Here is an 11,802-nt window from a genome sequence, read left to right as displayed (position 1 = left end):
CTCACTGTGGCAATCACCAGGTAGATAGATCTTCCTTTGTTTCTCCCAAAACAATGTTTTGCTCTTTTTTTTTCTTGCAGGATCCCAGATTTTCTCCAGCTTTGTCGTCCTCTTACAAGCCTCTCGAGTGTGGGAACGAATGCAGCACGGGTTTCTGTGATGGATCACGTTGTAAGTAGCACTTCTGTAAGTTTTTCACAAGCTTTTTGCAAGGCTCTCAAGTCTCCCGCAGGCAAGTATCAGCGCCAGTATGCGGAGAAGAGCACAAGCAGTGGAGTGCTTGGAAAGGACGTGATAAGTTTTAGCAACAGCAGTGATCTCGGTGGCCAGCGTCTCGTTTTCGGCTGCGAGACTGCGGAGACGGGGGACTTGTATGATCAGACTGCCGATGGAATTATCGGACTGGGACGAGGTCCTTTGAGCATCATCGACCAGCTCGTTGAGAAGAATGCCATGGAGGACGTTTTCTCTCTCTGTTATGGAGGGATGGACGAGGGGGGTGGTGCGATGATACTCGGTGGTTTTCAGCCCCCAAAAGACATGGTTTTTACGTCGTCTGATCCCCATCGCAGGTATTCTTTCATTCTTTCTGACTTTGTTAGAGTTGACATCTTCTTTTTTTCCAGTCCTTATTACAACTTGATGCTCAAAGGAATTCGTGTTGGTGGTAGCCCGTTGCGCTTAAAGCCTGAAGTTTTTGATGGCAAGTATGGCACCGTTCTGGACAGCGGAACGACATACGCGTACTTCCCTGGAGCTGCGTTTCAGGCTTTTAAAAGTGCAGTAAGTGCGAGAGAGAGCTCGTAACTGTCAATCACGCTTACGAATCTTTTGAAATCCTTTTCTTCCAGGTGAAGGAACAGGTTGGAAGCCTTAAGGAGGTGCCAGGTCCGGATGAAAAGTTTAAAGATATTTGCTACGCCGGGGCCGGGACGTGAGTGTACATGCAGATGCCATTTCAACCCACCCTTAACTTCTGTTTCCTTTCGCAACAGGAACGTTTCCAATCTGTCCCAGTTCTTCCCGTCCGTGGATTTCGTTTTCGGAGATGGTCAGAGCGTAACTCTCTCGCCAGAGAACTACCTGTTTCGGGTGAGATTGTCTTTAAGTGTTTCCAAAGTCGAAAAACATTGGTTTCATTCTTTCTCTCTTCACATGTGAACATCGCAGCACACAAAAATCTCTGGAGCGTACTGCTTGGGAGTGTTTGAGAACGGAGACCCGACAACTTTATTAGGAGGTACAAACTCTACTTGATGATTCTCAGCTTGGCGACGTTGCCGAATCATGGCAGGGATTATCGTGAGAAACATGCTTGTGACTTACAACCGTGGAAAGGCATCGATTGGATTCTTAAAGACGAAGTGCAACGACCTGTGGAGCAGACTGCCCGAGACGAACGAGCCCGGTCACTCGACACAGCCTGCTCAGTTCTTGCTCCCTCCGGCCCCGTCTCCTTCTGTTGGCGCAGGAGACATGGCCGGAGCTATCGAAGTCAGCATGCTGCTGGCAACGAATTACACCACTTTTGCCAGCTTAACCGCGGAGTTCGTCAAGGACGTAGCCCGAGAGCTGGATTTAGATCTCGATCAGGTACAACTCTACGGCTTAAAACTCTTTGTCATTGACAGCCTTTCTCAGGTCAGAATTCTCAACTTCACGGCTGCTGGGAGCAGTATCGTGGTGGCTTGGATGGCTTTTCCAAATGAGATGGACTCGACCAAGGTAATGTTCGTGTCGTTTTCTTCTGCGGGCACTAAGACGTGAGAAAACTTGGCAGCAGCTCATCTCACGTTTGGAGCGGCATGAAGTCCACTTGTCGGAGGTGTTTGGAGTCTACAATCTCACCAGCTGTAGAGTTCTTGAGCGCCAAAAGTAAGTTCTTCTCAAGAAAAAAATTCTTCCGGACAGCTCAGTCCTACGTTTAGTTTCAGGCAAATGGGAGGATCTCGTCAGCGCGAGATCGCTGCCGCGACACTGATCGTCGCCGTTTGCATCATTCTGGTTTGCACGGCCGGAGGTGTAATTTACTGGCAGCTGTGGAGATTTCGCAGGAACAAGCAGCACTCGTATCAAACCATCGAAGAACAGACCATCGAAGAACAGCAGCACGACAACGAAGCTGGAGTACAATTACAGCACCTTTGATGCGAAACCACACTCGAAAACAGGGAATTCTTTCGTTCTTCTTCGTCCAAGTTTTGACACACACACACACACACACACAGAATTATTACATTGGTGGTGGTGCTACTACTGCTTGTTGTATGTATGTAATATTGAAACCATTATCACTGTTAATCAATCGCATGAGCTCCAAACTAAAAATTCGCTTAATCATCAAACGCAAGCTTTCACGCGCTTAACGAGAATCGAGCCCTGGACGATGGGCCAGCCTGGCCCAGAGGGTGGCCCACTTGCCGTACGGAGCCGTCGGTATTGAATGAGGAATAACGTTATACGACCGAGACGTATGAGCCACGGTATAGATACGAGTATGAGCGTATGTGCCTTAAATGGGCAAAGGCGCTATCCATCCATTTCAAATTCAAAATCCGGGGAATATGTGATTTATTATTCCACCAGCCACCCTTGTGTGGTGTGTGATCTTGAGGATCATGGTGGGGAGCGTACAATCTCCATAGTTTAGTGGCTTCTATGAAAGCGTTTATTTGTTCTTGGTCGATTGATGATCGATCGCGCTCCAGGCAGCGGACAATCGGATCGAATCGGCGCCCAGTGGCGCCCAATTTGGCGGTTTCGACCCACCCAAATCGATTTCTCTTCCTTTTGCCGCGGGGGATCCCCATGAGATTCATGGAGGGATCGTCGCTTGGTCAATCATTTAGAAGTATGATTTTCCAGTTCTGGATCCAATCGGTCCGCAAAGAGTAAACAATCCACTAGAAAAACTAGTCGTGGCATTGACAATTTCTCTTCCAGCTGCTGACAATCGCGGGATGGACTTCCCTCGGAGCCGCATAAAATATAGCGCGAAACAAATGGTAAAGAATCCACTCGCGAGAGAGAGAGGCAGTGGTATAAGAGTGGGCAGCCAATCCATGGATGAATCGAAATTTCCTTGCAGCGATAGCGCTCGCGATTGGTATCGACGGCAACGACGACGACGACAACGACGACGACGATTTCTGGTATGCAAGGCAAAGCCTGCGGCGAATTTTTGTCGGATTTGTGCTGTGGTCTTGCTGTTGGGTGTGAATGGTTGTTGGCTATGGTGTGTTTGCGCAGAGGAAAAAACAAAGAGAGGGGAGATCAATCAATCAATCAATCCCTTTCTTTTTCTCGGCAATGTGTGTGTGAAGCAAGAGATTGGAGGAGGAGATGATAGAGAGAGAGATGGAAAGAGAGGGATCGATTAGAGAGAGAGTGTGAGAGAGAGAGAGAAAGAGAAAGAGGGGATTTTTTAGCTCCCTAGCTATGAGCAAGACAGTATTAGTTGTGTAGGCATTCATTCATTCATTGGCACACACATTCACACTTGTGTGTAGCGCAAAAAATCCCAGATGACGACTGCTATATTGTTTTCTCCTGTGACACTCACCACTGGCAGCGCTAGCAGCAAAACTAGCCAAGAACACGAGCAAGAGCAAGCATGGATAGATCTTGGATGAATGCTTCATCCCCTCCTCCTCCTCTTTGCTGGTCTTAGATTATCTTCTTCTCGGCTTGTCACTCCAATCAATCCTTCCTCCAGCATTTGGATTTGATGCGGGGCATTGCTGCGCGTTTGGTCCCCAGAGTGACGACACTAAACCGCGCTCTTGTTCCCCAGGAAGCAGCAGGGAGCAGCAATTGCCGGCTCCAACAAGACAAGCCCCGCTGGAATTGGCGGCGCCGCGTTCAATTCTTCGTCTCCTTCATGGCTATCGCTCAAAAATCTCCACCACCGCCGCTCTCTACTCAGGTGTGATCTCATTCTCCCTCTAGCAATGCGATCCCTTTCAGTCAACTCAATTCATACTTTTTCTTGCTTTTCTTTCTTTCCAGACAACCAGCCCAAGAAATCTTGCTTGTCCCACATGTTTGGAGCCACTCAGCCGGCATGGACCCCAAGGATTTAATCGGTAAGTTTGGTTCCTTCTCTCTTTTTTTTTCTCTCCATTTTTTCTTATCTTCTTCGGTCGATCGATCGCTTTTTCTTCTTCTCTTGCAGCGCAGCAATCGCCAAGTCAATCTTGCGGTGCCAAACTTGCGGCAAGGACTTTCCCAGCGATGGAACTTTCATCGATTTGACGCTGGGTGCCAATCGCAGCACTTGGCAGGAGACGCTTCCAATTGGAGTGAGGCTCTTCAGGTTTGTCGCCTACACATAAAAAAAGAAAGAGCTACTCGCTAACAAACGCTTGGAGTGATGATCAAACCTTACCTTCTCGCAGGACGAAATGGATCTCTCTCATCTACGAGGAGAACTGGCGCAAGAGCTTCGAGAAGTTTGGGTTCCCCGGTCCCGACAGAGAGGTTGCTTCTCCATTCTCTCCAACTCGCAGCGATCGTCTCGACTCACTCTTTGTTCTTCAGGTGGAGCTGGCCGAAACTTTCCTCCAAACTGCTGTTGATCCCTCCAGACCTGACGAAGAGAATCTGCTCGTCGACATCAGCTGTGGCACCGGCCTCCACTCTCGACGGTTTGCAAAGTCCGCTACCTTCACCGCCGTGGTTGCGGCAGACTTCTCCGAGGCAATGCTGATCCAGTGCCATGCGTTGCTCAACGAGAAGCAATCTCCATGGAACGAGTGAGCCGTCTGTCCTTCTTGTGTGATTGAAACCTCCTTATCCTTTCTTCTTCAGGAAAGTCGTTCTCGTCAGAGCCGATGCATCGAGGCTTCCTTTCGCATCGGGCAGCATCTCGGCCGTCTATTCAGGAGCTGCATTGCACTGCTGGGAGTCGCCATCAATAGCAGTAATACGTTAACTTGATGGAACCAGAGAAAAAGAAAAACTTATCTCAGCTTTTCCCTTCTCGTTTTTCTCAGATTGCAGAGATCTGTCGTGTTCTTCGTCCTGGAGGAGTCCTGGTTGCGACCACATTCCTTCCCAGATGGAAATCCAAGCTGCAAACAACGCAGAAGTTTATGAGACTGGTATACAAGTTCATGAAATATTCGATCACTTCCTTACCTTTCTCGTGTATAGGCTGCAGAGAAGATCTTCGGCACCAAAATTTTTTTCTTTGAGGATGAACTGGACGAGCTGTTCGAGACGAGCGGCCTGGTCAGTTATCAGAAAATCAAAATTGACTCTTACATTATGGTCTGCGCTCGCAAGAAGCAAGTCCCTGCAAGCAACTATGGCGTAAAGTGAAACACTCCCCAAGAAAAATGACGAGAGAAAAGAGGAAGGAACTCGATAGCAACGACACTGAATTGATTGAGGGAGAGAGAGAGGAGATCAGAGCATTTTATGGAAAGGAGAGCGCTTAGATAGATTCTCTCGATTTATGGACGCTTCTGGAGCTGCTTCAAAGCTTTGGGAGTTACTGACAGACAGCGATGTGCGCTCGGGGATCAAATAATCGGGCCCCAGTTTTGAGAATTCACACAAAGTTGGTATACACACGAAACGCACGCAATGCTGCTTGGAACCTGCGTGAAAGCGACCATCATGGTGATTGTTCCTGCTTCATCACAACGTAAGAAAGCGATACAAAACTTAAAATAAGAAAACTGTCAGCGTACCTCTGTTCCTCTCAAGGATTAGAGTCTGTGTCCGCAGCTGATGCATCAGGCTGCTGCTTCTTGTTCTTCTTCCTTTTGCTCTTCTTGTCCTTCATCCGCTTCTTCTTTTCGTTGAGATCAATCCAAGTGTAATCTTCCGGAATGAGGAAAGGATCAGGCTCTTCTTTCAGATGGTCCTCCAGGAACACCGCCTTCCCTGTGCTCTGGGAGCTCCTTATCCACGGAATCCAGGAGCTTGAAGTAGACGAAGACTCTCGAGGGGCCTTTGGTCCCTTCAGAGGAACCTCTTCGTCATCAAACTGGCTAGGACTCGACAGTGGAGTGTGAAACTCTTCGGGTTCCAGCTCCACAAACTTGCTGAAAGTCACGACCACTCTGATTGTCGGGACAACCGGTATGGCCATCTGCAAAGAAAAAGAGAATAATACAGTCGAGAAGATCCAGAAAGTGCAAAAATCCAAAGTAAAGTCCGTACCTTTACAGGAAAAGTTCCTGGCGGAAGCTTTGTCGTGAGTAGCTCCCGTAATCTCCGAATGGCTTTCACTTTACTGGCTAAAACGTCGAGCAGAGGTATGAGCTCTTCCGTTTTAAGTGGAAAATCCTTCGTTAACCACAGACTTGGACGTAGACCTTTCTTGTATTCGCTCTCTGTGTCGTCACTGGCAGGAACTTTGGACCGAACTGCTTCCCTGCTACTGCTCTGCCTTCCAATCTTTTCTTTCCCTTTCCTTGACATGCCCTCCTCCGCTATAAAGTCCGAATGCCGTCTCAACAGCTTTGAGTCCGGATCATTGTCAGCTGGTCCTCTCTCGTCAATGTTAACAGAACCCCTGTACGGAACGACCTTCTTCGTGGTGTCTCTGGTGGTGTTCTTCTTCGGGAACCGGAACCATTTCTTCTTCTCCTTCGATGGTACTCGCCTGAGTTCCTCGTGATCGTCTTCTTCCGCTAGAGCCTCCGCCAGCGTACCATTCGCAAGGCTTGATCTAGCCTCCACAAACCCCTCGTCGTCGAACTCCCCACTCTGGACCCGTAACGCATTCGTAAGCTGGTGTTGCTCATCTTCTGTGAGTAAGTCCTTATACCCTCCATCGTCATACTCCTCGTCCTCTTCCTCCCTCTCTTCGTGCACGCCAAACAGCTCGGCGTCGCTCATTGCCCCCGGGACCCTTCGCGAGCGAACGCTGATCACAACGTGGTGCATGTCATAAACTTTGCTCTTCCACTGCCCGACCATCTCCACCTTTTCTTGTTTCCTCCAAGTCAAGTTGGGGACAAGCTCGGCCCCTGTGACGTCAATCCCCGGACGGTAAACATTCGTCTTAGACATAGCTGCCACCTCCTGAGCTATATCCATCTCGGACTGTGGAGCTCCGGCCCCCTCCAACGCGTTCATCACCTCCTTCTCCTTGTGATTCAGTAGACAAAGCGAGCCTGGTGGGAGCTTCCCGTCCGGGGTCCCGTCCCCGAGAAACAAGAAGCTCTGGTCACACCGCTGGATCCAAAACCCATCGAAGCCTGCCAGAGTCATATCCGCCCTGAGGTTGGATCCCCGCTTCCATATCTTGTATGTATCGGATGGAGCAATGCGGCCGATGAACGGGATCACGGAGCTCTCGAAGTTGAAAGTCACCTCCATGTAAAAGTCACGCATCCTCGTCATGGAGCCGATGATCCTTGGCAAGCGCCGGCACCACTTTGCCCAAGCTAGAGGCTGGTAGTACTTGATGATGATCATCGCAAGAGCGTCCTGGCGAGTACACACGGCCTCTTGCAAGGAGCTCCATCCTCTCTCGTTCTGCAAGCTCCAATCGGCGCCTTTAGCCATGAGCATGTCCACTGCTGTAGCGTCTCCCAGCCGGACAGCCAAGTGAAGTGGCGTCTCCTTCCCTGGCACATCGCGCCTATCGATCACCGAAGAGAGCACCTCGGCTTTCTCCTCCGCTCGCAGTGACTCTGCCTCGAGCTTCACCTCTCCAGCCTTGGGGAGATTTGGAAGCCCATTGAGAATCCGTCGAAGCAGCGCGTGATCGCCCCGGGCAACAGCCCAATGAGCTGGGCTGTGGCTGTAAGGCGATTCCTCGTCGATAATCTGCCCCATGGTTCTTCCCGCCGCTACCACTGCTCCTTTCAGCTCATAGGCCGGCAACACGAATCTGGAATCGAGCAGCAGCTCACGGCGAATCCGAGCGGCGGCGTCATCGACAATGCGGGCATCAATCGTACCTCGCTAGCTCTCGCCGCGATCCGCCGCGCCTGCCCGCCCCCATTCCTCCAGGAAAAACCCTAGGCGCTCGTGCCTGTAGACTAGGGTTCGTCCGCCATGGCCACAGTGTTCGGTTGTCCCTCCACGCAGCCAGCCCATCTCTTTGAAGATTCGATAGATCAGGCGCATCGCAGCCGTCCATCTCTCCAAAATTCACGGGAGAATATACTAATCTTTAAGGCGATTTTTAAAAAATGAATCTCCGGAGATATGCCCCGCTCTTGCCGCCAAAACTATCCAAGAAAAAAAAGCCCCAATTGCTTCGCAAGGGAGTGATCGATTCGACTCGTGCAGTCGACGAAAGCGATGAATCATCGATGGACCAACAGAAGATCTGGCGTGCGATGCGATCAAACACCGCCCTGGCTATGGCGGCAGCCTGTTCATTGCCCTGGTCAATGCAAGCGTAATCTGCGAGAAAATTTCTCCACAAGATCCCGCTATATGAAACTCCATCGTCATACGAGCAAGATCTTCCCTGTAATTCACATTTGCCGGCTCTGCCACGCCCCCGCCCTAATTAGGGCATCCAGACGTGCGAACACGTGTCAGCATCCTAGCGGTTCCTCCTTCTTTAGCCTAAGTGTGGCGGTTAAGTTTTAACTGCGGTCGGTTAGCGAGGGTTTAACTAGTCTTTGGCGCCCATTCTTTGTTCTTCACCCGCTTTCGCGTACGCGGTTGGGGCGGTGCCAACGTCGCCAGATCTGGCCAGGTTTCGCGAGCGCCGAGCTTGAATTCGTGGACTCCGGTATGCCTCGCTCTCAAATTTCTCCATTTCCTTCCTAGGGATCTCAACGCTGTGTCGCGCAGCGCGAATCTTTGGATCTTGGCCGCGAGACCCGCGCGGCTGATCAGTGACAACGCTAGATCCTAGCTAGCGCGCTCGAAAGGTTTGGGATTTCTTGCTCCTCGGAAAGCATTCTCCTTCTTTTTCCCCTTGGTAGGGCTTTTGGATCATCCAGCGCCATGAGGCCCGGAGCGGTCCCTCTCCTCCTCCTCGCATCGATTCTACTGCTCCTCCACACCGGCATTGTCGTCTCGCAGCTTCCGCCGGCCGGGGCGCCCGGGCCCGGCCCCTCCTCGTTCTCTCCGGCGCCCTCTCCAGAGCTCTCAAACCCTGAGAACGCGCCAGTTCCAGCTCCAGGCCCTTCCAGCGGTAGCGCCGAGCCTCCGTCGCCATCTCCATCGCCCTTCTCCTCCCCAGCACCAGCTCCATCAGATGGCGACGAGGGCACGGGCAATTCCTTCCCGCCGCTCTCTTCGCCGCCAGGATCACCACCCACTTCCGCGGCCGCGGAGAACCAGCCGGTGGACAGGGTCAGCAGTGGTGGTGGGAGCTCTGGGATCTCAGGTGGAGCCAAGGCTGGGATCGCGTTTGGGGTGATCGCGGGCGTGATCTTCGCGGTCGGTGGAGGCTACGTTTACGTGACGAGAAGGAACAACGAGAAGCGAGCCTCGGGTCCTGGTGGCATGCGCTTCTAGAGAAGATTTAATCGTCTTTGTCGGATCGATCGACTCTACTTCCACTTGGGCGATTAGATCGACAGGCAAGCGAATTCTTTCTTTCTTTTTTTTTCTCCATCTTCCATGGTTTGGTGGTTTAAATTCGTCGGGTGATCCATCGTCTTCTCTTCCTTCCGGGCCCTGGAATCTGGATCTACCAGGAACAATTTTTGCAGAAGATCTTCTCATCCTTTTATTACAATTACTGTTTTGCTACGGGGTTCTTCGTTCTACCTCTTGTTATTTTCACTCCTCATAAATAGATCGCTTTCGTTTCATCAATGGTGTTTTTCGCAGCCAGAGAAAAGTTCTCTCCTTTACGCTGAGAATTCGTCTTCACAGTGGCTTGCGAGCCAGGAAGAAGTACATTGGAGTGAAGATCTCCTTCCTAAAAGCAAACGAAAGAGACCAGAGTGAGAAACAAATCAAGAGATGGAGAAAATTTTTACGTACTTGCCACCCGCGACGAGACCATCAGCGCCTTTCTCGAGGAACTGGCTCACTCGGCCGCTTCCCTCTGGGGCGACTTTGATCGACTCGAGAACCCAGACAAGGTTGCGAGTGAAGAATCTGCCGAGACGAGTTAGGCGGAAGCTCGACAAGGAGAATCGGCCAGGGTCGATCGGCAAGTACCACGGAAGCGGGGATGTCTTTGCTAGATCATCCTCGACGAGTATCTAAAGAACCAAGAGACATATCAAGAGAGGAGAAGAAGAGAAAACATTCCATACCTCAAATCCTGCTTCCTTGGCTGCCTCGAGGCATTGTCTCGTCGTTCGAATGTCTGGCAAGCCGTTTCCAAGCTCGATCTCGGCCTGTTTTGGAGAGAAGCTTGTGAATTACTTACAACAGAGAGATGAAAGTTTACCTTCATCTTGTTGTGGTGTTCGTTGTGAGGATCATACGCGTCTGTCATGCACCACTCGTAAGCTGCGAAGCACTGCCCGGGCTTGAGGACTCTCCAGATTTCTTTGTAGCATCCAACCTGTGCGATGTTTTCACGAGAAGTTGGAAGAAAGAAAAAATTTAAGCTTACGGCATCTGGAGCATGGCAAGTGGCCTCGATGGCGTAAACAGCGTCGTATGTGTTATCCGCTAAAGGCATTTTCATGAAATCCGCCTGCAAACGCAAGGTTTGACATCGAACAAAAATTAAAAAATAAAAAAGCATGTAAACGTACCTTGACGAAATCGCAAGTCTTATCCAAGCCATACTTTTTGTTGAGTTCCTATACGACAAACAAGCGAGAACTTTAGAGCGAGAAACGAAGATTATCTCGTAGCTCTACTTACAGTCCCCCGTGATATCTGATAGCCATTATTGTTCAAACCCGTAATAGATGCTCCACTGTCACGCAAAGTCACAAAAGGGTAAAAGGAAAACAGATCAGCGAATCTGTGAAACGATAACCCAGTCAAAAACAACTCTGCCTGATACCTGAACCGCGCAATCTCTCGCAAGGGTCCACCGATTCCGCAGCCGACATCCAGCACCTCGTCAAGTTTACGCATAGATAAATAGATCACCTTTGCATCATCAAACTATACCTTCATTTCAGGCTTCAAGCCCAGATGAAGCGCCAGGAAATGCTCGTGTCTCTTGATACTTTCCTGTAGTGTTTCGTCCTGGAACCTGGAGACAAGGAGACATCACGTCCAGTTTACGTCCTCGACATGGAAACAATCAAAGTCGCATGGCTAGTTTGCTAATCCCTGTAGCATTTCTGCAAACTCCTCCATCGATTCAAGCCTGGATTATGCAAAGGCGCATTACCTGTTGGCGAAATGGAAGGATTGTCCCCAGCCATATTCGTAGAAGCTCGTCGCTAGATCGTAGTACTTGTTCACCTGAGCAGTAAAATAGATAGAAAACCAAAGAAGAAGAAGTTCAGCACAAACTAGAAAAAGGAAGAAAAGCTTCGTCCAAATCATTTGATAAGCTCCTCACCATATCCGTGTAGTTGAATTTGCGCTTGTCCTCCTCGCCCCCATAAAAGGAGTGATACTTTTCATATCTACAAGCACAAGAGAATGCATGAGGGCAGCAATGCGTGAGCGCAAGAAAATAACGGATCTATCAATCTACAATCTATCAATCGCCCGGATCCACTCCAAATCCACGCGGAGCGACAGAAAGAAACGCTTACTGATCCACCGCTGACGCCAGATCGCGGCGACTCAGGTTCCCTCCCAGCCCGGACGCCAGATCCATCGCTCCAGCCTTGGCCATTGCGCTCAATCCAGCCCTAAAAAGAAGAAACGAATATGCTATTCCCCCTGGGGAATGTTCTATTAGGGCAAGGGTAAAGGGTGGAGTACACAAAAAAGGTGGCGAAT

General features: G+C 50.2%; 5 protein-coding genes across 6 annotated transcripts in view; 3 read left to right on the top strand and 2 right to left on the bottom strand.

The window, feature by feature from the left end:
• LOC9631777 (aspartic proteinase-like protein 2) overlaps window positions 1-2,328 on the top strand; it is a 2,778-nt gene extending 450 nt beyond the window's left edge. The window contains exons 3-13 of the mRNA XM_024675087.1: window positions 5-20; window positions 81-171; window positions 233-572; window positions 627-783; window positions 852-934; window positions 996-1,092; window positions 1,171-1,240; window positions 1,295-1,593; window positions 1,642-1,725; window positions 1,781-1,875; window positions 1,929-2,328. Coding sequence (XP_024530855.1) covers window positions 5-20; window positions 81-171; window positions 233-572; window positions 627-783; window positions 852-934; window positions 996-1,092; window positions 1,171-1,240; window positions 1,295-1,593; window positions 1,642-1,725; window positions 1,781-1,875; window positions 1,929-2,148 — 1,552 coding nt within the window. The 3' untranslated portion in view covers window positions 2,149-2,328. The remainder of the gene's footprint in view (window positions 1-4; window positions 21-80; window positions 172-232; window positions 573-626; window positions 784-851; window positions 935-995; window positions 1,093-1,170; window positions 1,241-1,294; window positions 1,594-1,641; window positions 1,726-1,780; window positions 1,876-1,928) is intronic.
• A 632-nt stretch (window positions 2,329-2,960) lies between these two features.
• LOC112346343 (uncharacterized methyltransferase At2g41040, chloroplastic-like) lies at window positions 2,961-5,553 on the top strand. Its single transcript, XM_024675086.1, has 8 exons — window positions 2,961-3,152; window positions 3,794-3,925; window positions 4,009-4,085; window positions 4,175-4,315; window positions 4,398-4,754; window positions 4,810-4,921; window positions 4,995-5,102; window positions 5,155-5,553. Exons 1-8 carry the CDS (start codon window positions 2,961-2,963, stop codon window positions 5,320-5,322), a joined length of 1,287 nt encoding a protein of 428 aa, XP_024530854.1. The 3' UTR covers window positions 5,323-5,553.
• Window positions 5,514-8,069, bottom strand: LOC9632479 (ankyrin repeat domain-containing protein 13B). The gene is made up of 3 exons (XM_024675255.1): window positions 6,172-8,069; window positions 5,697-6,100; window positions 5,514-5,635 (listed from the first exon to the last, which is right to left on the bottom strand). Exons 1-2 carry the CDS (start codon window positions 7,795-7,797, stop codon window positions 5,708-5,710), a joined length of 2,019 nt encoding a protein of 672 aa, XP_024531023.1. The 5' UTR covers window positions 7,798-8,069; the 3' UTR covers window positions 5,514-5,635; window positions 5,697-5,707.
• A 517-nt stretch (window positions 8,070-8,586) lies between these two features.
• LOC9631776 (classical arabinogalactan protein 10) lies at window positions 8,587-9,743 on the top strand. 2 transcript variants are annotated; one of them, XM_002970522.2, is made up of 3 exons: window positions 8,587-8,710; window positions 8,773-8,852; window positions 8,907-9,743. In XM_002970522.2, exon 3 carries the CDS (start codon window positions 8,929-8,931, stop codon window positions 9,442-9,444), a length of 516 nt encoding a protein of 171 aa, XP_002970568.1. In that variant the 5' UTR covers window positions 8,587-8,710; window positions 8,773-8,852; window positions 8,907-8,928; the 3' UTR covers window positions 9,445-9,743. The 2 variants fall into 2 exon arrangements, with proteins under 2 accessions (XP_002970568.1, XP_024531028.1); XM_024675260.1 differs by having other exon boundaries at window positions 8,903-9,743.
• On the bottom strand, window positions 9,633-11,792 carry LOC9631775 (cycloartenol-C-24-methyltransferase 1). Its single transcript, XM_024675259.1, has 12 exons — window positions 11,613-11,792; window positions 11,414-11,480; window positions 11,240-11,313; window positions 11,014-11,098; window positions 10,904-10,959; window positions 10,759-10,813; window positions 10,647-10,694; window positions 10,502-10,585; window positions 10,334-10,450; window positions 10,197-10,280; window positions 9,919-10,142; window positions 9,633-9,853 (listed from the first exon to the last, which is right to left on the bottom strand). Exons 1-12 carry the CDS (start codon window positions 11,693-11,695, stop codon window positions 9,802-9,804), a joined length of 1,029 nt encoding a protein of 342 aa, XP_024531027.1. The 5' UTR covers window positions 11,696-11,792; the 3' UTR covers window positions 9,633-9,801.
• Between the last annotated feature and the right edge of the window lie 10 nt (window positions 11,793-11,802).

This window comes from Selaginella moellendorffii, unplaced genomic scaffold (assembly GCF_000143415.4).
Source record: "Selaginella moellendorffii unplaced genomic scaffold, v1.0 SELMOscaffold_14, whole genome shotgun sequence".
Lineage (NCBI taxonomy): Eukaryota > Viridiplantae > Streptophyta > Lycopodiopsida > Selaginellales > Selaginellaceae > Selaginella > Selaginella moellendorffii.
This window is presented reverse-complemented; position numbering and strand designations above follow the sequence as displayed.

What these genes read in the sequence shown, in the direction of transcription:
- LOC112346343 (XM_024675086.1), top strand. Translation starts at nt 2,961, where the DNA reads ATGGACTTCCCTCGGAGCCGCATAAAATATAGCGCGAAACAAATGGTA. An exon ending in CACCGCCGCTCTCTACTCAG is followed by an intron (nt 3,926 to 4,008) that starts GTGTGATCTCAT and finishes CTTTCTTTCCAG; the next exon opens with ACAACCAGCCCAAGAAATCT. An exon ending in GGGAGTCGCCATCAATAGCA is followed by an intron (nt 4,922 to 4,994) that starts GTAATACGTTAA and finishes CGTTTTTCTCAG; the next exon opens with ATTGCAGAGATCTGTCGTGT.
- LOC9631775 (XM_024675259.1), bottom strand. Translation starts at nt 11,695, where the DNA reads ATGGCCAAGGCTGGAGCGATGGATCTGGCGTCCGGGCTGGGAGGGAAC. An exon ending in AATTCAACTACACGGATATG is followed by an intron (nt 11,314 to 11,413) that starts GTGAGGAGCTTA and finishes TTTACTGCTCAG; the next exon opens with GTGAACAAGTACTACGATCT. An exon ending in AACACCACAACAAGATGAAG is followed by an intron (nt 10,281 to 10,333) that starts GTAAACTTTCAT and finishes TCTCCAAAACAG; the next exon opens with GCCGAGATCGAGCTTGGAAA.
- LOC9632479 (XM_024675255.1), bottom strand. Translation starts at nt 7,797, where the DNA reads ATGGGGCAGATTATCGACGAGGAATCGCCTTACAGCCACAGCCCAGCT. An exon ending in CAGGAACTTTTCCTGTAAAG is followed by an intron (nt 6,101 to 6,171) that starts GTACGGACTTTA and finishes TTTTCTTTGCAG; the next exon opens with ATGGCCATACCGGTTGTCCC.
- LOC9631776 (XM_002970522.2), top strand. Translation starts at nt 8,929, where the DNA reads ATGAGGCCCGGAGCGGTCCCTCTCCTCCTCCTCGCATCGATTCTACTG.